This window comes from Vicia villosa, unplaced genomic scaffold (assembly GCF_029867415.1).
Source record: "Vicia villosa cultivar HV-30 ecotype Madison, WI unplaced genomic scaffold, Vvil1.0 ctg.000025F_1_1, whole genome shotgun sequence".
Taxonomy (NCBI): domain Eukaryota; kingdom Viridiplantae; phylum Streptophyta; class Magnoliopsida; order Fabales; family Fabaceae; genus Vicia; species Vicia villosa.
This window is the reverse complement of record NW_026704957.1, coordinates 297541-321674: the sequence shown is the minus strand read 5'-3', so window position 1 is coordinate 321674 and position 24134 is coordinate 297541. Positions and strand designations below refer to the sequence as shown.

At 32.1% G+C, this 24134-nt stretch overlaps 2 protein-coding genes and 1 long non-coding RNA gene across 3 annotated transcripts; all 3 read left to right on the top strand.

Moving 5' to 3' along the window:
* Positions 1 to 1325: 1325 nt before the first annotated feature.
* Positions 1326 to 15565, top strand: LOC131622196 (uncharacterized). The gene is made up of 2 exons (XM_058893220.1): positions 1326 to 9109; positions 14981 to 15565. The coding sequence occupies exon 1, from the start codon at positions 2790 to 2792 to the stop codon at positions 7203 to 7205; it is 4416 nt and encodes a 1471-aa protein (XP_058749203.1). The 5' UTR covers positions 1326 to 2789; the 3' UTR covers positions 7206 to 9109; positions 14981 to 15565.
* Positions 15566 to 16965: 1400 nt separating this feature from the next.
* LOC131622143 (uncharacterized) lies at positions 16966 to 17877 on the top strand. Its single transcript, XM_058893176.1, has one exon. The coding sequence runs from the start codon at positions 17125 to 17127 to the stop codon at positions 17602 to 17604; it is 480 nt and encodes a 159-aa protein (XP_058749159.1). The 5' UTR covers positions 16966 to 17124; the 3' UTR covers positions 17605 to 17877.
* Positions 17878 to 19170: 1293 nt separating this feature from the next.
* Positions 19171 to 21970, top strand: LOC131622142 (uncharacterized). Its single transcript, XR_009289768.1, has 3 exons — positions 19171 to 19430; positions 19525 to 19629; positions 21393 to 21970. It is a non-coding gene; the product is annotated as an uncharacterized LOC131622142 (long non-coding RNA).
* The last annotated feature ends 2164 nt before the right edge of the window (positions 21971 to 24134 follow it).

Sequence of the window (24134 nt, the reverse complement as noted above, 5' to 3'; positions counted from 1 at the left end):
TATTAAAAAAATTAATTTTTTTCGGGCTGGCGGGCTACCCATGATCCATATTTTTTAGGGCTGGGCTTAAAAAGGCCCGGATGTAAATGGGCTCGAAAAATAAGGCCCATGCCCTAATTATTTTCGGGCCTAATGGGCCGGCCCATGGGCTTCGGCCCATTTTGACAGCTCTACTCCAAATAGCTTTTGAGAAAAAGTCAAAAACTGATAAAAAAAGCTAAAAGCTAAAAGACAGTTACAAAGCAATTTTTTTTTTTTATTAATGCGAGCTGAAAAGCTAAGAGCTGTTTTTTAAAAATATAACCTATTTGAAATATATATATATATATATTAAATTTTTCTCGTGAGTTTCTCAAGGATCATCGATCATATCTTGTTAACGAGTAAGTTCTCTCCGGTATATGGAATAGTTGTGCCCCCTTTAAAGTAATTCTTTTTTCTTGACAACTCCTACAAGACTTGATTCCTACTAGAGAGTAAATGAATTTACTTAAGAGGGGGATCTCCATTGACTCGGAGGGTGACTCTTGCCCTTTTTGTGTGAGGTTTTTAGAGTCGTCATCTCATCTGGTTGTGACTTGTGATGTAATGATATTTGTATGATATATGACTTTTAATTGGTTTGGGTGGTCTATAGTTTTTCCCATAGATTCTTTGACTCTTTTTAGATGTTTTTCTCTATTGGTGGTCCGTCCAAACTTAGGGAGAATGTCTTATGATTTGGCATGTTGTGGCCTGATCAATTATTAGAAAATCTTGAAATGATATAATGTTCTTAGGTAAATTGGTGTTAGTGAAAGATGTGAGCATCATTTTCGTTTGAAAATGGTATCTTGGTAGGATTGAGGAAAATTTCTGCCTCGAAAATCTTATTTGACATATGAGCCAAATAACATCAAGAGTGTTTTCGGCCTCCTTTTGATGTGTTAACGTTCTTGCATAAAAGTGCATATTGACGATGTTTTTTTCCAGGTCTTTGACACAAGAGATCTAACTTGTGTTCCCTTGTAGTGCTTTTGATTTTTGCCTTCCTACAATTTTCATCTCACTGCTTGGTGTTTTTAGTTTTCAATTGACTTGTATTGGAGTTTCCTTTTTTGAATGTTGTTTTATTGTTTTTGTTTTGCTGGTTGTTTGGTATTGCTTGGGTTGTTTATTGTACTTTTCACCTTTTGATTAGGTGTTTGGTTATATATATATATATATATATATATATATATATATATATATATATATATATATATATATATATATATATATATATATATATATATATATATATATATATATATATATATATATATATATATATATATATATGAATTCAACTTTTGTCTATGAAAATTAGTGGCTAAAAATTTTGTTGGGGAAGGTTAGGTAACTTAGAAGAAACTAAGTATGTAGGTTTTTCGCTTGTTATTAGTAAATTTATATTATGGCAACAAGTTGTAAGAGTTTTTTCAAAACTGAAAATGTTTTTTAGTGTTTTCTTATATTCATCGTTTTTTCCCAGGAAAGGGAGTGTTAAGATGATTTTAAAAAGAAATTTTTGCTGAAAAACATTGGACATCTTTGATTTGGGAGAAATCCTTCTATCCCTTCGGGTTGATAGTTAAACAATGTTTTTGTTTGCAAAGATGACTTATCATTTGTTGCCTAGATATATTTGTACTAAGAACAAGAGTTATATTTACCTACTTAGTTTTACCTAAGGTATCTAATCGTCCACAACATCCTTAGCCAGCCATATTTATGGATTCAGATGATGATAATCATCAAAATAATTTGATTAAACATGAAGAACTTGTGGAATATCCAAAAAATTTGGATAAACTTAATAAATGGACAATTCCATCAGTACCTTCAAATCAAATTTATAAATTTGGCAAAATAGATATATTATCTCGTTTTGCTGTAAAAAGTTTAGAACAAACTATTCAAATTTCTGAAAGTACTCAGACAATCAAACTTTTAACAAAAAAGGATTTACTTCCTTTTAAAAATTATAATTATATCCATGTTGGTTTAATACAAGTTGCTGTTAAACCTTTGACCTTGCTAGGATTAAATACTAGCATCCTAGGATATATTAGGGACGGTAGATGTAAAGATTTTAAACAATCTTTAGCTGCTTTAATTGAAACAAGTCTGTGTCATGGACCAGTCTATTTTGATGTCTCTCCCAACATAAGCTTATCCATGTCTGATAAAAATCTATTAGACGCTCTCCAATTAACTATTCATACTAATGGTTACAATTTCAAACCTGGTAGTGAAATTATGGCTATATGTTATAGGGTTTATTACAAAGTCCTTACCACATTAAACCCTAAAGCTAAACAAATATCGTTTCCTGGAACTACTACTTTAGTTCAAACAAATTTGCTTACCTCTAATGTTGCAACTAATAGGTTGCTTAAATGGGATGAAATTAATTTTCCAGAAACCTGGAACCTCCCTCAGGCCATTGAACCGGAACCTATCCTTAATAAGGATGTTGATCAAATAATCCAATCAAGTGATGGAGATCTAGAGATAAATTTTAACTCTAAAAGAATGATTAGAATACCTAGATCCATGTCTGGAAGACATTCTGTGAATTCTATAAATGAATTTTATTCTGCTCCCAGTCAATTAGCTAGACCTTCAACTTCTCAATTAAGAGAAGAAATAGAAGTTGTTGAAAATATAAGACTCAGTGAAAACAAAATTCCTCATGGTATATATCAAAAACCAAATCCTCCTAGAGTAGAATCACCTACTCCCTCAGATATGGACTTCCCGTTATAATGTTAGATTATTCTCCAGGTAGTAATCTAAGAAACCTTGTCAATGACGAGTTTCAGCATACTAGATACACCCAATTTAGAGAATGGTTTTTTAAAACTTTTTCGGCTCCTATGTTAGCAAATTTTAAAGAAGAGTACTATACTCAAATGTCTATAAACCAAGATTTCATTCCCTTTGTCAAATGGTTTATTAGTTACTATATAACCAAACAAAAAGAAGAATTGGTTTTTATGAAAAAAAACGAACTTTTAGTTCTTCAAAAACCTTGGGAAAGTATCCAAGGAGAAAAAATGGAATCTCCTTTTCCCCCAGAACAAACAATAAGTTTGGGTTCTCATACTGAAGCTACACCTTATCTTACCCTTCAATTACAAAGGGTTGAACAAAATCAGATTACTCTAAAAGAGTTAAATTCCATAATTAGATCCAACAATTATACTAATGCCTACCTTGTTTGTCTTGGAGAACAATTTATTTCTCTAAAAAAAGAGCTTTTATCTATTAAAGACCTTTTAAATAAACAAATAGCACGTCAAAAAATTATTATTGACCTTATTAATAAACCTAATACTCCAGAACAAGCTTCTACATCTACAATATTAGATGTCCCTATAATTCAACCTCCTATTCCAATAGAAGGATTTAAAATGGAAACAAATGGTAATGAGTTTGTTCGCATTCTTGAGAAAAAGCTTAAAGATTTACATTTAACGGTTATGACTAACCAAGACTCTTCCAATGAAGAAGACATCAATGATTTAGCAAATATGTTTGCAGATTTAGACATTAATAATCAAGATACTAATGAGATAAACCCTGTTTATAGCTCTAAACCCTTAGAAAAATACTATTATAAACGTCCCTCTCCTCAAGACGTACTTTTTGAGGAACCTGAACCCTACCAGAATTCATATTCTGGAAAAGCCATTTATGAATGGAATATTGATGGTTTAAATGACAAGCAAATAGTTGATACAATACATAGAATAATTATGTATTCAACTGTTTGTAAACAGCACGGAAATTCTGACAGCGAAATTGCCTCTTTCATATCAACTGGATTTGTTGGTCAATTAAGAGGCTGGTGGGATAATTATATTACTGAAAGTCAGAAAAAAGATATTCTTAACCATAAGAAATTAGTTAAGTCTGAAAATCCTGGAACCGGAGCAAGTAGTATTGCCACCACAGGTGAAGAAGATGCGGTTTATACACTGTGTCTCTCTATCCTTCAACATTTTGTTGGAAACAATGTCCCTATTGGAGAGAAACTTCAAACTTTACTTCAAAATCTAAGATGTCCTTCTCTTACACATTTTAGATGGTATAAAGATACCTTTTTGTCTAGAGTTTACCAATTAAAAACTCCAAATTCCATTCACTGGAAAGCCAAATTTATTGATGGATTACCCCATTTCTTCTCTGAAAAGGTGAGAAATTCTTTAAGAAGTAAAAATGATGGGATAAATATTAATTACCATGATCTTACTTATGGTCAAATTATTAGCACTTGTGTTAATGAAGGATTAACCTTATGTAACGATATTAAGCTTAGAAATCAGCTTAAGAAACAGAAACTTTCTGAAAAACACCAAATGGGTGAATTTTGTGATCAATTTGCCTTTGATCTTGGAAAATCTTCAGAAAGTAAGAAAAGGAAAGGCAAAATATTCAGAAATAAATCTCATCAAAATAAGGATAGTTATAAAAATTCTTATAGAAAGAATAAGAGAAGGAGTCACTTTAATAAAAGTAGACCAAAAGATAAGCCTCTTAATCATAAAGGCAAAAGAAAAGCTAAGATGCTTGATGTATCTTGCCACAAATGTGGTAAAGCTGGTCATTATGCAAACCAATGTTGGACAAAAAAGGCTCTCAATGAAATTGAGGATGAGCAATTACGTTTTCAACTTGAGAAAGTTTGCTTAATTAAGTCTGAATCAGAGACTAATTCTTCTAATGAAGATATTAACATGATTTATGAATCATCATCAGATTATTCCTCTGATGATTCTGACAATAATAACTGTCAATGTAATCAAATTGATTACTGGAAGTCTATTGTGGACATGAATGGTCTTAATGTTCTTACTACAGAACAAGATGAAGCCATAAAAGCTATTGAATCTATCTCTGACCATAAGCTTAAAAGAAAAATGCTTGAAGTCTTAATTCAAGAAAATTCTAAAAAAGAATCTCCTATCATTATTGAAGCCCCTTACCAATTAAGTGAGGTTTTATCCAGATTCCACCAATCAAATGTTCGTGAAATTCCTGTTTCCCTCTCTGATTTACATAGAGAAATTAATCTTTTAAAATCTGAAATTACTCAGATAAAAAATGATAATCAAAGATTATCTCAAAGGGTTTCCTTACTTGAAACAGGTAACCTTAAAGTTGAAGAAATATCTTCTACTAGCAGTCCTACTACTAATGATAGGTTTCTTACTCTTATTGATAGAGTAATTTCTCAAAAATGGTTTGTTAAAATAACTTTAGTTATTAATAGAACATTTATTTTAGAAAATGAAGTTGCCCTTATTGATAGTGGCGCTGACCTTAATTGTCTTCAGGAAGGAATTGTTCCTACCAAATATTATACCAAAACCACTCAAACCCTTGCCCAAGCTAGTGGTGACAAATTAACGGTTAATTATAAATTACCAAATACATATGTCTGTAATCAAGATATTTGCTTACCTACCCATTTTATCCTAGTAAAAAATATGACTCATAGAGTTATTCTGGGAACTCCGTTTTTAAATAGTATTATGCCTTTAATTAATGTGGACACTAAAGGCATCACTACCATGATTAATGGTAAGACGGTCACTTTTGAATTTATTACTGACCCTCATATTAAAATGCTTAATGAAGTTAAAAGTATTCTTTTAAATAAAGAAAAACAATTAAGTTTTCTTAGAGAAGAAATTAGTTTATTAAATATTAATGAACAACTTAATAAAAATGAGATTAAAGAACAAATCAAATTGATTGAGCAACAGTTTAAAAATGAAGTGTGTAATGATTTACCAAATGCTTTTTGGGATAGAAAGAAACATGTTATTTCTTTACCTTATCTTGATGACTTTAACGAAAGTCAGATTCCCACCAAAGCTAGGCCAGCTCAAATGAACCATGAGTATTTGGAGCTATGCAAAAAGGAGATAGAATCTCTTTTAGAGAAAAAATTAATAAGAAAATCCAAATCTCCTTGGAGTTGTACAGCTTTTTATGTTAACAATGCTGCTGAAAAAGAACGTGGGGTCCCTAGACTTGTTATTAATTACAAGCCTCTTAATAAGGTGTTAAGATGGATTAGGTATCCTATTCCTAATAAAAAAGACCTTTTAGATAGATTAAACAATGCTTTAATCTTCTCTAAGTTTGATATGAAATCTGGTTATTGGCAAATTCAGATTAATGAATCTGATAAGTATAAAACTGCCTTTACCGTACCCTTTGGACATTATGAATGGAATGTCCTTCCTTTTGGCCTTAAAAATGCCCCTTCGGAATTTCAAAATATTATGAATGATATTTTTAATCCTTATACAGAATTTATAATTGTTTATATTGATGATGTTTTAGTTTTTTCTAAAACTATAGATCAACATATTAAACATTTGAAAATATTTAAAGGATTAATTAAACATAATGGATTAGTTATATCTGCTCCTAAAATGAAAATTTTTCAAACTAAAGTTAGATTTTTGGGTCATGAAATTGACCAAGGAACAATAGTTCCTATACAAAGAAGTATTGAATTTGCTTCAAAATTCCCCAATATTATTACAGATAAGAAACAATTACAAAGATTCCTTGGTAGTCTTAATTATATAGCAGATTATTATGAAAATCTTGCTAAAGATACTGCCATATTACATGCTAGGCTTAGAAAAAATCCTGGCCCGTGGACTAATGAACATTCTCAGGCAGTCCAAAGAATCAAAAATAAGGTCAAATGTTTGCCTTGTTTATCTCTTGCTAATCCTAAGTATTTCAAAATTGTTGAAACTGACGCTTCAGACTTAGGCTATGGAGGAATCCTTAAACAGGTTATACCTGATACATCAAAAGAAGTATTAGTTAGATTTACTTCTGGAAAATGGAATCCTACTCAATCTAAATATTCTACTATTAAGAAAGAAATGCTTTCTATTATAAAATGTATTTCAAAATTTCAAGATGATCTTCTTAATAAGAAATTCTTATTAAAAATTGATTGCAGCTCAGCTAAATCAATTATTGAAAAAGATGTTAAAAATCTTGTTGCTAAGCAAATTTTTGCTAGCTGGCAATCTCAATTATCTATGTTTGAGTTTGATATTCAACACATTAAAGGTGAAAATAATTCACTTGCTGACTACCTAACTCGTGAATTTTTGCAGGGAAAAAATGATGACCCCATATAGGGGAAGAGGCCGCGGCTATGGCCGTGGTGGAAGAGGGAGTAACAATATGTTACCCCAACCTGAATCAAACATTCCTCTAATAGGGGATTGGACTACAGTTTACAAAGGAAGAAAAATGCAGCAATTACCTGCATCTTCCTCAAAAAAGGAAGATATTGCTTCCTCATCTAATAAAAATACTTCCTACAAGGAAATTGCGGTTAATAACCCACCTCAAGAACAACTGGATTATTTTGAAAATCCAGTAACTGAAAAAATCATGTATGTTGATGATGAAGATATTAAGATAAATCCAAATGATGGATGGTCTATCAAAACAAGATACCTCGAATCACGAGGATATCCAGGTCTTCATGGAAAATCTAGGCCTCACCTAGAAATTCTTTTGACTGTTACCGAATCGGTAACAATAACCCATCACTACCAAAACAATAACCCCGAAAGTTTTATAAACTTCAGTAAATGCCATGTTAATAAAATCTTGTTACCAAGAGAATGGGGTCTCAACCCAAATGGTGAAAAAGCAATAAGAATTGCTGAAGGAAAGTATATTTACTTTAATTATTGGGACTATGTCCAAGCTTTTACTCAAGCTTTTTATTACCAAAATCCTAAGAATAAGCATTCTTGGTTCTTCTCTATTAATCCAGAATTGATTAATAGACCAGTACCAAATTGGTTTTATGAATGGTGGACAAAATTTGGTCCGTCTTTGGAAATTCTACCCAAAGAATTACTTGACTTGTACAACCCCTGGTGTGATAATAGTCCACTTATCATAAATATTTTATCTGAAAATTTAATCACAGGACAATGTCCGTTTTTATTCTTTGCCAAATTTCAGATTCCTTGGATATGGAGATGGTCTATCACCATGTCTCAAGATAAATTCAATATTCCCATTTTAGAAAGAAATTTCTTTTATAAATGGTGGAACAAGATGAGTTCCGAAGAGATCCAAAATAAAATTATTATGATTCAAGCAGCCATAGCTGAAGATCAAAATAAAAAAGCCAAAGAGCAAAATTCCCAACAAATGTCCATGGGAAATTTGAAGAATTTCTTCCAAAGAAAATATCCAAATGAAACAGAAGAAGAAATTATGGTTAGAACGCTGGATTATATGAAGAATCAGTTCTTCTCCACTTTTCCAACAAAAACATCAAGAGATGAAAATTCATCTATGAAGACTAGCTCTTCTATGGGATCCATGGATTCCAATAATTTTGATTGTTTGGCAGGAGAAACCCAAGCAGAGGACCCTACTGCTGAAGATTTTTGGGATGCCATGATTCAATCCATGGCTCAAAAGGCAAAGGATAAAGCCAAAAGATAGTAGAATCTCAAGACATATAGAAATGGACAAGAAATCATCTTTTCTTGTCGGCCATTTCAAAAACCAAGTCAAGATGAGAATCTTATCTTATGGGAAAAAACAATGCTAAAGACAAAAGCAAAGATAGGAAGGAATCTTATCTCGGTAGAAGGCCCATGCAAGCATCTTTTGTTGGACCATGCAAGCATCTTTTGGAATAGTAACAGAAAATTTCCTGCTTTTGTAAGATAGTTTGTTTTTTGTGAATTATTATTGTGACGATGGGGCCCAATGTGTACCCGGCATTAATAATTCTTCTATGTTTTTGTAACCGGCTATCGTAGGTAGCTTTTACCGGCTTGAATAGTAAGCCTTTGTATCCCTATATAAAGGGAATATCGTTTCGTTTGTAAGCACGCAATTTTCAATAATATAACAAAGTTTTTATATAACTCTGTCTCTTATCAACCCACTTCCTTAAAATTCATAAAATTCCGATCCTGCTTCCGCTGAAATACACTTCTTGTGAAATACACTCCGCTTGCGCTGAATTACACTTCTTGGTATCATCACCTGGTTAAAACCTAAGGTATATTTCTGAATTCAACTTTTGTCTATGAAAATTAGTGGCTAAAAATTTTGTTGGGGAAGGTTAGGTAACTTAGAAGAAACTAAGTATGTAGGTTTTTCGCTTGTTATTAGTAAATTTATATTATGGCAACAAGTTGTAAGAGTTTTTTCAAAACTGAAAATGTTTTTTAGTGTTTTCTTATATTCATCGTTTTTTCCCAGGAAAGGGAGTGTTAAGATGATTTTAAAAAGAAATTTTTGCTGAAAAACATTGGACATCTTTGATTTGGGAGAAATCCTTCTATCCCTTCGGGTTGATAGTTAAACAATGTTTTTGTTTGCAAAGATGACTTATCATTTGTTGCCTAGATATATTTGTACTAAGAACAAGAGTTATATTTACCTACTTAGTTTTACCTAAGGTATCTAATCGTCCACAACATCCTTAGCCAGCCATATTTATGGATTCAGATGATGATAATCATCAAAATAATTTGATTAAACATGAAGAACTTGTGGAATATCCAAAAAATTTGGATAAACTTAATAAATGGACAATTCCATCAGTACCTTCAAATCAAATTTATAAATTTGGCAAAATAGATATATTATCTCGTTTTGCTGTAAAAAGTTTAGAACAAACTATTCAAATTTCTGAAAGTACTCAGACAATCAAACTTTTAACAAAAAAGGATTTACTTCCTTTTAAAAATTATAATTATATCCATGTTGGTTTAATACAAGTTGCTGTTAAACCTTTGACCTTGCTAGGATTAAATACTAGCATCCTAGGATATATTAGGGACGGTAGATGTAAAGATTTTAAACAATCTTTAGCTGCTTTAATTGAAACAAGTCTGTGTCATGGACCAGTCTATTTTGATGTCTCTCCCAACATAAGCTTATCCATGTCTGATAAAAATCTATTAGACGCTCTCCAATTAACTATTCATACTAATGGTTACAATTTCAAACCTGGTAGTGAAATTATGGCTATATGTTATAGGGTTTATTACAAAGTCCTTACCACATTAAACCCTAAAGCTAAACAAATATCGTTTCCTGGAACTACTACTTTAGTTCAAACAAATCTGCTTACCTCTAATGTTGCAACTAATAGGTTGCTTAAATGGGATGAAATTAATTTTCCAGAAACCTGGAACCTCCCTCAGGCCATTGAACCGGAACCTATCCTTAATAAGGATGTTGATCAAATAATCCAATCAAGTGATGGAGATCTAGAGATAAATTTTAACTCTAAAAGAATGATTAGAATACCTAGATCCATGTCTGGAAGACATTCTGTGAATTCTATAAATGAATTTTATTCTGCTCCCAGTCAATTAGCTAGACCTTCAACTTCTCAATTAAGAGAAGAAATAGAAGTTGTTGAAAATATAAGACTCAGTGAAAACAAAATTCCTCATGGTATATATCAAAAACCAAATCCTCCTAGAGTAGAATCACCTACTCCCTCAGATATGGACTTCCCGTTATAATGTTAGATTATTCTCCAGGTAGTAATCTAAGAAACCTTGTCAATGACGAGTTTCAGCATACTAGATACACCCAATTTAGAGAATGGTTTTTTAAAACTTTTTCGGCTCCTATGTTAGCAAATTTTAAAGAAGAGTACTATACTCAAATGTCTATAAACCAAGATTTCATTCCCTTTGTCAAATGGTTTATTAGTTACTATATAACCAAACAAAAAGAAGAATTGGTTTTTATGAAAAAAAACGAACTTTTAGTTCTTCAAAAACCTTGGGAAAGTATCCAAGGAGAAAAAATGGAATCTCCTTTTCCCCCAGAACAAACAATAAGTTTGGGTTCTCATACTGAAGCTACACCTTATCTTACCCTTCAATTACAAAGGGTTGAACAAAATCAAATTACTCTAAAAGAGTTAAATTCCATAATTAGATCCAACAACTACACTAATGCCTACCTTGTTTGTCTTGGAGAACAATTTATTTCTCTAGAAAAAGAGCTTTTATCCATTAAAGACCTTTTAAATAAACAAATAGCACGTCAAAAAATTATTATTGACCTTATTAATAAACCTAATACTCCAGAACAAGCTTCTACATCTACAATATTAGATGTCCCTATAATTCAACCTCCTATTCCAATAGAAGGATTTAAAATGGAAACAAATGGTAATGAGTTTGTTCGCATTCTTGAGAAAAAGCTTAAAGATTTACATTTAACGGTTATGACTAACCAAGACTCTTCCAATGAAGAAGACATCAATGATTTAGCAAATATGTTTGCAGATTTAGACATTAATAATCAAGATACTAATGAGATAAACCCTGTTTATAGCTCTAAACCCTTAGAAAAATACTATTATAAACGTCCCTCTCCTCAAGACGTACTTTTTGAGGAACCTGAACCCTACCAGAATTCATATTCTGGAAAAGCCATTTATGAATGGAATATTGATGGTTTAAATGACAAGCAAATAGTTGATACAATACATAGAATAATTATGTATTCAACTGTTTGTAAACAGCACGGAAATTCTGACAGCGAAATTGCCTCTTTCATATCAACTGGATTTGTTGGTCAATTAAGAGGCTGGTGGGATAATTATATTACTGAAAGTCAGAAAAAAGATATTCTTAACCATAAGAAATTAGTTAAGTCTGAAAATCCTGGAACCGGAGCAAGTAGTATTGCCACCACAGGTGAAGAAGATGCGGTTTATACACTGTGTCTCTCTATCCTTCAACATTTTGTTGGAAACAATGTCCCTATTGGAGAGAAACTTCAAACTTTACTTCAAAATCTAAGATGTCCTTCTCTTACACATTTTAGATGGTATAAAGATACCTTTTTGTCTAGAGTTTACCAATTAAAAACTCCAAATTCCATTCACTGGAAAGCCAAATTTATTGATGGATTACCCCATTTCTTCTCTGAAAAGGTGAGAAATTCTTTAAGAAGTAAAAATGATGGGATAAATATTAATTACCATGATCTTACTTATGGTCAAATTATTAGCACTTGTGTTAATGAAGGATTAACCTTATGTAACGATATTAAGCTTAGAAATCAGCTTAAGAAACAGAAACTTTCTGAAAAACACCAAATGGGTGAATTTTGTGATCAATTTGCCTTTGATCTTGGAAAATCTTCAGAAAGTAAGAAAAGGAAAGGCAAAATATTCAGAAATAAATCTCATCAAAATAAGGATAGTTATAAAAATTCTTATAGAAAGAATAAGAGAAGGAGTCACTTTAATAAAAGTAGACCAAAAGATAAGCCTCTTAATCATAAAGGCAAAAGAAAAGCTAAGATGCTTGATGTATCTTGCCACAAATGTGGTAAAGCTGGTCATTATGCAAACCAATGTTGGACAAAAAAGGCTCTCAATGAAATTGAGGATGAGCAATTACGTTTTCAACTTGAGAAAGTTTGCTTAATTAAGTCTGAATCAGAGACTAATTCTTCTAATGAAGATATTAACATGATTTATGAATCATCATCAGATTATTCCTCTGATGATTCTGACAATAATAACTGTCAATGTAATCAAATTGATTACTGGAAGTCTATTGTGGACATGAATGGTCTTAATGTTCTTACTACAGAACAAGATGAAGCCATAAAAGCTATTGAATCTATCTCTGACCATAAGCTTAAAAGAAAAATGCTTGAAGTCTTAATTCAAGAAAATTCTAAAAAAGAATCTCCTATCATTATTGAAGCCCCTTACCAATTAAGTGAGGTTTTATCCAGATTCCACCAATCAAATGTTCGTGAAATTCCTGTTTCCCTCTCTGATTTACATAGAGAAATTAATCTTTTAAAATCTGAAATTACTCAGATAAAAAATGATAATCAAAGATTATCTCAAAGGGTTTCCTTACTTGAAACAGGTAACCTTAAAGTTGAAGAAATATCTTCTACTAGCAGTCCTACTACTAATGATAGGTTTCTTACTCTTATTGATAGGGTAATTTCTCAAAAATGGTTTGTTAAAATAACTTTAGTTATTAATAGAACATTTATTTTAGAAAATGAAGTTGCCCTTATTGATAGTGGCGCTGACCTTAATTGTCTTCAGGAAGGAATTGTTCCTACCAAATATTATACCAAAACCACTCAAACCCTTGCCCAAGCTAGTGGTGACAAATTAACGGTTAATTATAAATTACCAAATACATATGTCTGTAATCAAGATATTTGCTTACCTACCCATTTTATCCTAGTAAAAAATATGACTCATAGAGTTATTCTGGGAACTCCGTTTTTAAATAGTATTATGCCTTTAATTAATGTGGACACTAAAGGCATCACTACCATGATTAATGGTAAGACGGTCACTTTTGAATTTATTACTGACCCTCATATTAAAATGCTTAATGAAGTTAAAAGTATTCTTTTAAATAAAGAAAAACAATTAAGTTTTCTTAGAGAAGAAATTAGTTTATTAAATATTAATGAACAACTTAATAAAAATGAGATTAAAGAACAAATCAAATTGATTGAGCAACAGTTTAAAAATGAAGTGTGTAATGATTTACCAAATGCTTTTTGGGATAGAAAGAAACATGTTATTTCTTTACCTTATCTTGATGACTTTAACGAAAGTCAGATTCCCACCAAAGCTAGGCCAGCTCAAATGAACCATGAGTATTTGGAGCTATGCAAAAAGGAGATAGAATCTCTTTTAGAGAAAAAATTAATAAGAAAATCCAAATCTCCTTGGAGTTGTACAGCTTTTTATGTTAACAATGCTGCTGAAAAAGAACGTGGGGTCCCTAGACTTGTTATTAATTACAAGCCTCTTAATAAGGTGTTAAGATGGATTAGGTATCCTATTCCTAATAAAAAAGACCTTTTAGATAGATTAAACAATGCTTTAATCTTCTCTAAGTTTGATATGAAATCTGGTTATTGGCAAATTCAGATTAATGAATCTGATAAGTATAAAACTGCCTTTACCGTACCCTTTGGACATTATGAATGGAATGTCCTTCCTTTTGGCCTTAAAAATGCCCCTTCGGAATTTCAAAATATTATGAATGATATTTTTAATCCTTATACAGAATTTATAATTGTTTATATTGATGATGTTTTAGTTTTTTCTAAAACTATAAATCAACATATTAAACATTTGAAAATATTTAAAGGATTAATTAAACATAATGGATTAGTTATATCTGCTCCTAAAATGAAAATTTTTCAAACTAAAGTTAGATTTTTGGGTCATGAAATTGACCAAGGAACAATAGTTCCTATACAAAGAAGTATTGAATTTGCTTCAAAATTCCCCAATATTATTACAGATAAGAAACAATTACAAAGATTCCTTGGTAGTCTTAATTATATAGCAGATTATTATGAAAATCTTGCTAAAGATACTGCCATATTACATGCTAGGCTTAGAAAAAATCCTGGCCCGTGGACTAATGAACATTCTCAGGCAGTCCAAAGAATCAAAAATAAGGTCAAATGTTTGCCTTGTTTATCTCTTGCTAATCCTAAGTATTTCAAAATTGTTGAAACTGACGCTTCAGACTTAGGCTATGGAGGAATCCTTAAACAGGTTATACCTGATACATCAAAAGAAGTATTAGTTAGATTTACTTCTGGAAAATGGAATCCTACTCAATCTAAATATTCTACTATTAAGAAAGAAATGCTTTCTATTATAAAATGTATTTCAAAATTTCAAGATGATCTTCTTAATAAGAAATTCTTATTAAAAATTGATTGCAGCTCAGCTAAATCAATTATTGAAAAAGATGTTAAAAATCTTGTTGCTAAGCAAATTTTTGCTAGCTGGCAATCTCAATTATCTATGTTTGAGTTTGATATTCAACACATTAAAGGTGAAAATAATTCACTTGCTGACTACCTAACTCGTGAATTTTTGCAGGGAAAAAATGATGACCCCATATAGGGGAAGAGGCCGCGGCTATGGCCGTGGTGGAAGAGGGAGTAACAATATGTTACCCCAACCTGAATCAAACATTCCTCTAATAGGGGATTGGACTACAGTTTACAAAGGAAGAAAAATGCAGCAATTACCTGCATCCTCCTCAAAAAAGGAAGATATTGCTTCCTCATCTAATAAAAATACTTCCTACAAGGAAATTGCGGTTAATAACCCACCTCAAGAACAACTGGATTATTTTGAAAATCCAGTAACTGAAAAAATCATGTATGTTGATGAGGAAGATATTAAGATAAATCCAAATGATGGATGGTCTATCAAAACAAGATACCTCGAATCACGAGGATATCCAGGTCTTCATGGAAAATCTAGGCCTCACCTAGAAATTCTTTTGACTGTTACCGAATCGGTAACAATAACTCATCACTACCAAAACAATAACCCCGAAAGTTTTATAAACTTCAGTAAATGCCATATTAATAAAATCTTGTTACCAAGAGAATGGGGTCTCAACCCAAATGGTGAAAAAGCAATAAGAATTGCTGAAGGAAAGTATATTTACTTTAATTATTGGGACTATGTCCAAGCTTTTACTCAAGCTTTTTATTACCAAAATCCTAAGAATAAGCATTCATGGTTCTTCTCTATTAATCCAGAATTGATTAATAGACCAGTACCAAATTGGTTTTATGAATGGTGGACAAAATTTGGACCGTCTTTGGAAATATTACCCAAAGAAATACTTGACTTGTACAACCCCTGGTGTGATAATAGTCCACTTATCATAAATATTTTATCTGAAAATTTAATCACAGGTCAATGTCCATTTTTATTCTTTGCTAAATTTCAGATTCCTTGGATATGGAGATGGTCTATCACCATGTCACAAGATAAATTCAATATTCCCATTTTAGAAAGAAATTTCTTTTATAAATGGTGGAACAAGATGAGTTCCGAAGAGATCCAAAATAAAATTATTATGATTCAAGCAGCCATAGCTGAAGATCAAAATAAAAAAGCCAAAGAGCAAAATTCCCAACAAATGTCCATGGGAAATTTGAAGAATTTCTTCCAAAGAAAATATCCAAATGAAACAGAAGAAGAAATTATGGTTAGAACGCTGGATTATATGAAGAATCAATTCTTCTCCACTTTTCCAACAAAAACATCAAGAGATGAAAATTCATCTATGAAGACTAGCTCTTCTATGGGATCCATGGATTCCAATAATTTTGATTGTTTGGCAGGAGAAACCCAAGCAGAGGACCCTACTGCTGAAGATTTTTGGGATGCCATGATTCAATCCATGGCCCAAAAGGCAAAGGATAAAGCCAAAAGATAGTAGAATCTCAAGACATATAGAAATGGACAAGAAAGCATCTTTTCTTGTCGGCCATTTAAAAAACCAAGTCAAGATGAGAATCTTATCTTATGGGAAAAAACAATGCTAAAGACAAAAGCAAAGATAGGAAGGAATCTTATCTCGGTAGAAGGCCCATGCAAGCATCTTTTGTTGGACCATGCAAGCATCTTTTGGAATAGTAACAGAAAATTTCCTGCTTTTGTAAGATAGTTTGTTTTTTGTGAATTATTATTGTGACGATGGGGCCCAATGTGTACTCGGCATTAATAATTCTTCTATGTTTTGTAACCGGCTATCGTAGGTAGCTTTTACCGGCTTGAATAGTAAGCCTTTGTATCCCTATATAAAGGGAATTTCGTTTCGTTTGTAAACACGCAATTTTCAATAATATAACAAAGTTTTTATATAACTCTGTCTCTTATCAACCCACTTCCTTAAAATTCATAAAATTCCGATCCTGCTTCCGCTGAAATACACTTTTATATATATATATATATATATATATATATATATATATATATATATATATATATATATATATATAATACTTCTTACACAATGAATTGTGAAAGAATAAATAATTATGAGGGAAAAAAGCGCACACCACGCGCGGCTAGTGTTGGCTGTGACTTGCATTAGACCATAGCCCTCGCTCCCCATTTAACTTTCTACTAAATCACAATCGTTTTCTTCTTTCATTTTCCCGGACACCCACACCCAATACCCCTTCTTTTCATCTTCACTTGTTATCTTCAACAAATCCATGGACACCATTAGCACTAGCAGCACAAACTCAGTGATTAGCTCTCTACAACAAAAGACACCAGCAAAAATAACCAAACCCAAAAAGAAAAACAACAAACCCATCAAGGTAGTTTATATTTCTAACCCTATGAAGGTTAACACCAGTGCTTCTGACTTTATGGCACTGGTCCAAGAACTCACGGGCCAGTATGCTGAATCGCCTCCGGATCCTTCAAAATTTCAGGAGTTCGTCGGCGATAATAGCGTTGCTGACCCTGGATTGGAGAATATTAGAATGGGCTGTGATACATATGATCACACAGTTGTGACAGTGCCTCCTCTGGTGGATTCTGATGAACAAGTGGTGAAAGCTGGTGGAGGATGCTCATATGAGGGTTTTGAGGAAGATGTACTTTTAACTCCTCAGATGGTGGAGAACATTTGGGATCTGCTTCCAACAAGTGCATTTTATGAACCTTTTCAACTTGATACCTATTGATTCTGTTGCTGCAGTGTAATTATATATATATTAGTTGGTAAGCTCAAAATAGCTTATATATATTTTCTTAAAACTTCTATCTATTTAATAAATTTCAAGAAGTGTCATTATATGTCATTTTATTGCTTTATGTGACTGAACTTATGAATGATGCAGTTAACTGTAATTAATTGTTGATACTGTATTCAACTTTTTGAATGACTTGATTGGATATTCTCCCATGATGTAGCAACTTATATATACAAGACAATAATGACTAAAATAATTAGATTTTTATATAGGAATTTAAAGTTGCTTAATGCATAGTTTTAAATTAGAGTTGCATATGAGATTGCAATTATGATTGTTCTGATGTTTATTGTGATTGTTCTAATGTTTATTGTGACGGTTGCGTTTTTCAATTTTGTAGTACAATGTTTATCCATTGTTACACTTATTTAGGAAGAAAATTTAGATTTAGGGTTTTGAAATTTTATTTTATAGTTAAAAAATTAGAATGAATATGATCAAAATCATATTTTGTAGTGATTTAAGATCCGATCTCAACTACAGTCTAATATCATTGCAGAAACTGTCGCATAAACTGCAATTGCAATAGTAGAAGAAGACTTCATTTTAAAACCAAGAGAAGGTTGGTTTGATTTGATTTTTCTATCTTAAAAGAGTTGTGATAAAGTTTTTTGAAACCAAATATTGAACTTGATCCATAGCAGTTATGTCCAGTTATAGAGATACATTAGTTAGCTATATAGCTAGGTGGAAGAATTTATTAATACTTCAGTGGGCAGACATGAAATTGATGCCAAAAAAATAATGAAGTGTGGAAATTAAATGGGACACATCAACTCATAACACTTCAATTATCAACCACTTATATATTTAGTACATTCAATATGCAAGTAGCTGCAGTGGCATTTTGTGTTTGGAATGTTTTGAAGTTGAAAATTAATTTAATTTCTGTACTCATACAACATGAATATGCAAGTAGCTGCTACATCTCTTTCTATTTTTTGGAGGTTCACTGTTCGGTGGCATATGCAGAAGGGCACGTAGAGGTGCAGCACTTTATTATATTTTGTAAAGTTATGATAAAGTTATATAGATGCACATGATGGCACTACGCCAAAATTGATATTTTGTATCACCTAATTTAATAGCACTTTTAAATAAAGTGCTATTAAAAAATAAACAAACACATCTATAATAGCACTTTATTCTCGGGCGCTATTATAGGATATAGTAAATGTGATTTTGATAGCACTTCATAAAAAAACGCTATTATTAAACTTCACTAAGATAGCACTTTATTAAAAGCGCTATTAATATTCTTCACTATGTTAGCACTTTTTTAAAAACGCTATTAATATTCTTCACTATATTAGCACTTTTTTAAAAACGCTATTAATTTTTTTCACTAATCTTCACTAACATTGCGCTTTATAGAAAACGCTACTAATAGACTACCCTATGTTAGCGTTTGCAGAAAGCGCTATTTAATTATAAAATATATAATACAAAATAAAATTTATTATAAAAATAAAAATTCTTTTTGGGGGATAATTTTGGTTTTCGTGGACAAACTTTTCAGGAACGCACAAAGTAACCTAGCATAGTCCTCCTCTTCCTCTGGATCATCGATAATCCTCTTCTTCCTCCGATTCATCGATTCAGTTAGTGTTCTTCTACCTCAGTCCTCTTCTTACTCCGATTGATGCACTGTTCGCCTCCGATTTCCACTCGAATAGAAAGAACGGAGAAAACTCAATCTCCGCCGGACTCAGCCTTCCTCAGCTCACCACCGTCATCTTTCTGTTCATTTGTATTTGGTAATATTTCTTCTCTCAGACTATTGCTTTATCTTATAAATTGTAAAATTAGGGTTTTCATTGATTGTGTATGAATTTGACTATGATTTCACAGAAGCAAAAGTCGGCATTGAGGGTTTATAAGAAGAAGAAATACTTGCCTTTGGATTTGCGTCCTAAAAAGATAAGAGCTATTAGAAGACGTCTCACCAAGAATCAGGTACTTTTTTATCTTTCTGCGTTGTTTCTGTTTTTATTTTGTCTAGTAAGTGTTTCTTTCTATCAAGAGAATCTGCAAATGAAATTACGCTGAGTGGAAGGGTGGTTTGAAGGATATTGCTGCTGGGAGTGGGTTGCAGAAATGGGATGGTGAATGGAGGGTAATGGTTTGAAGGAGGATGTGAGCAGTTTGTTGTTATTTCGGTTTACGGCGGAGGAAGCGTTCAGAAGGTGGAGCGAATGTTGGGTATATGTGAGGTTGGCTGAGTGAGTGTTTTGGTTGTTTCACGTAGGTAGGAGGTAAGACGGAGGGACAAGCGGAAATTGATTTATGGCGCGAAGTAATGTGAGGAAAAATGGAAACAGTGGAATAAGAATGGAGGGAACAACGTACAAGGCGGAGAAAATGTTGGTCGTTGTGAGTGGAACGTGAGTATGATGTTTGTGTGAGATTGTAGGTGGAGATTTTGTGAAGGGTGGAGTTTGGTTCAATTGAGAGAAAATAGAAATGGAAAGGAAATGGATAGGTGGCGTGGTGGTTGTTGGAACTGGTGGGTTAGCTTCGTGAATGGGGTTTCGGATGATGGTGTGACAGAAGTGAGGCGGCAGAGTTTGAAAGTGCAGTAGCGTGAGCGAATCGCTGGTGATTGTGAGCTGAAGGGTGGTAGTACTGGTTGCATATAAATTCAGCTCATGGGGTTTTAAGAGTCTAAGGTGTCCACACATCCTGCATAAAACAGGAAGCATGGCTTACCTGTGGGGATGCACCAAATGGAATGTGTTGGGAGCCAATAGTGAAGTACAATTCTTCCCCAAGCTATATAAAATAGAAAGAACTGAATTAGACACTGAATGACAACTACTTTTCTGAAATAGTTTTGTAGTTGATTTGTTTTTTTTCTTTCATTTTGTTCACTTTGATTTTTGCTTTATTTAAATGTTTTTGAACTTTTGTTTTAGCATTTGGATTTGATTGGATTGGATTGAATCGTATTGAACTTCAAATGATTTCCTCATTGGAAATCATTTTTTGCACCTGTATTATACTATGTGATTCACCTGCAATATGGTCCTCTCATATGGGTACAATTGAAAATTGATTTGCATTGGAAGTTTTTGAATTCGTTCGATTAAGAACCGTTTTCTAGTTTTATAGATGATTTGATTTTTCTTCATTTTGCAACTTTAATTTTTGCTCTGCTTTCGTCTCTTTGTACTTGAATTGTTTTAGCATTCGAATGTCATTGAACTGAACTTCAAATGATTGGAAATTGTTTATTGTTCTTGTATTATTCTATGTGATTCACCTTCAACCTGGTCTTCTTAGGTTGTTACAATTCAAAATTGATATACTCCGGACATTTTTGCATTCGTTTGGTTCAGAATGATGTTCTAATTTTGTAACTGATTTGATTTTTCTTCATTTTGTTAGCTTTAATTTTCGCTCCGCTTTGGTCTCTTTGTACTTGAATTGTTTTAGCATTCGAATGTCATTGAATTGAACTTCAAATGACGAAAATTGCTGTTTGTATTTGTATTACATGATGTAATTCACTTGTAAGTTGACACTGCTGGGATGATAACAGTTGAAAATTGACATGCTTTGAATATTTTTGCATTCATTGTTCGAATCAGAATTATGCTCTGAGGACTCTGTTGAATTCAATTTTTGCTATACTTTAATATCTTCATCTTCAATTGGTTTACCAATCGTATTTCACTGAATCATATTTAGCTTTAAATGACACAAATCGTTGTTTGTAGTTGTGTTACTTGATGCAATTCATCTGCAATTTGGTCTTATTTGATGGTTACAGTTGAAAATTGCAATAGTCCCGTTCGGATTCTTGTCATGTAAGTGTTTTGGTTCTCTTCATTTTGTCAACTTCAATATTTTGGTTTTTTTTTGAATTTTTTTAACTTGGTTTGAATTAGCATTAGTCTCTAGCTGAATCACATTGATAACATTTTGTATTCATATTATTCAATGCAATTCGTCTGTAACCTAGGGTATACTTTAACTTTTAGCATAAAAATTTGGTGTGCTCTGAATATTTTGGATCATAGTTGTTCGGTTTGTGCTTTGTCATTGCTTCAGTTCATGTTCATGTCATCTCCATTTTTTGCTATATATATTTAAACATGAAAAGCTTTGACTATCCTTTTTTACTAAACCATGCTGAGCTTTGATTTACAAAAATGACTAATTTGTGTTCTTAATATTCTGATTCAAAACACTGTATTGCAGATTGATTCTCTATTCATTTGCTAATACAGATGTAAAGACTCTTAATTTTTTATTAACTGCTTTTGTAATGTAATGCTAATTAGACCAAATGCAAAGAATGATAAAAATGAAGGAATGTGATGCAAATTAAGGACTAATCCGAAAAGAAGATTCCAATAATCACTTGCAACTTGCATATATGTGCATAACAATCCCTCTCGCCAATCCTAATGGTGGGGGCAAACTAGATTGCTATAACTATATCTCAACTTGCAGCTATAGGGTAGGGTTATGATGATCATTTCTCTATCATATTTAAAATTGTCTTATATGATATTGAATTATCTGTTATTTGAGATTATAAATTCAAATTTTTAATAATGAAGTTACACTTTGTAGATAGATGTTAAGGTGTTTAATAGTAATAGTATATTTTGAATTTGAATTTGAGTTATAAATGAATGATAAGTTGGCTGGTTGGTTTGGAAGAAGAAGAATATCCTGAGTATAAATTCTAAAGTTAGAGTTAGTAGGGTAGTCACTAGATATTTTTTAGTTATATTAAATGAATATGAGATGTTGATTTAGAGTTTTATCTTAAGCAGCTGCAAGATATTAATCCAAAAAAAAAAAACTTATAGCGGAAGCTTGTTGATATCTATAGCGCATATTTGTTTATGTTTTACAAAATAGATTTTTTTTTTATATTTTTAAAAATGATTTTTATTTTATAAGTTTGAAGATTAATTTTGATATTTATAACATAAAATCAAAATATAGTAAAAATTACAATTTTTTTAAAAAGTTATATTTTAAAAATAATTTTTTATAAAAACTTATTTAAGATAGAGATTTCTTATGAGGAGTACGAGGATAAGAGGAAGATTCATTGTTTGAGTTGGAAGAACGTATGTCTTCCTTGCGACAAAGGGGTTTAGGTATAAAAAATATATTGGATTTCAACTTAGTCCTCCTAAACAAATGGAGGTGGAGAATCTTGCAAGGGTTTGATAATATTTGGTATGAGTTGTTGAAAGCTCGTTATGGCGATATTTTCTATGAAGATGTTCAAGGAAGGAGCTAGAGGAATAGTTACTTCACAATCTTTTTGGTGGAAGGACATTCTCAAGATAGGATCTTTTTCTCATAGAGATCCTATTGTGGCATATAGTAAGTTTGTAATTGGGAATGGTTACAACACTCCTTTTCGGGAAGCTCGATGGAGGAGTGATACTAGTTTGAGGGAAGAATTTCTGGATCTTTATTTTGTCTCTTGTTTGAAAGAAGTGTCGGTGGCCGGGATGGGTGTTGGAATAATGGTGAGTGGAGGTGGGGGATTTTGGTTTAAGTGGGTTATCTTTGTCCTCGGTTGATCGGTCGAGTATTTCTAGCTTAGAAGAGTTTCTTAGGGATGTTGTTGTGGGGGAAACCGCTTTTGACAAAGTTGAGTGGTCCGCGGATCCAGGAGGAGCTTTTTCGGTCTCTTCGTGTTTTACTTTTTATGCTACTTTTCGTATTCCTTTTGGCCCTTGTAATAGGTATGAAGTAGTGTTGGATAAAGTTTGGAAGATGGAAGTTCCTTTCAAGATCAAAGCCTTTGGTTGGAGACTTTTCCTTGATAGACTTCCGACTAAAGATCTTTTAAAGATTAGAGGTATGGTATTTCCTTTGAACTCTTTAAAGTGTGTTTTGTGGTTTAGATTTTGACAATAGAGATCATTCTTTTTTCTATTGTAATATGGTGAAGAGTATTTAGAATGCTATAGCGCTGTGAGTTGGTAAACCGGTTGGTATAGAGGAGGAGTGTCTATCAAATTTTGTGGATTGATACTTATTTTGTAAAGGTAAGAAGGTGAGGGAAAACAAATTGGATGTTGTTTGGTTAGCAACAACTTGGACCATTTGATTATGGAGGAATGTGATTTGCTTTCGGAATGAAGGGTGGAATGTGGATAATACGGTTTGGAATGTAAAGATTTTGGTTTGGAAGTGGATGATTATAGGAGAAATTATTAATTCCAATTCTAGTTTTTACGAATTTAGCAAAGACCCCTTGCCATTTTTGTCGTAATTTCAATTGGTTTTTAATTTCTTTTTTTGTCAAGTTTTCCGTTCTCTTGTGTAAACAGGTTGGAGAACTCTTAATTCTCCCGTTAATATATTATTGCTTACACAAAAAAAAAACAAAAAAAGAAGATAGTTTCAAAATTAAGTGATTTTTTTTATTTAAAATTTTGATATTCAAAAAAAGCTTTAATAAGATGATGGAATATCTAAAG

What these genes read in the sequence shown, in the direction of transcription:
- LOC131622196 (XM_058893220.1), top strand. Translation starts at nt 2,790, where the DNA reads ATGTTAGATTATTCTCCAGGTAGTAATCTAAGAAACCTTGTCAATGAC.
- LOC131622143 (XM_058893176.1), top strand. Translation starts at nt 17,125, where the DNA reads ATGGACACCATTAGCACTAGCAGCACAAACTCAGTGATTAGCTCTCTA.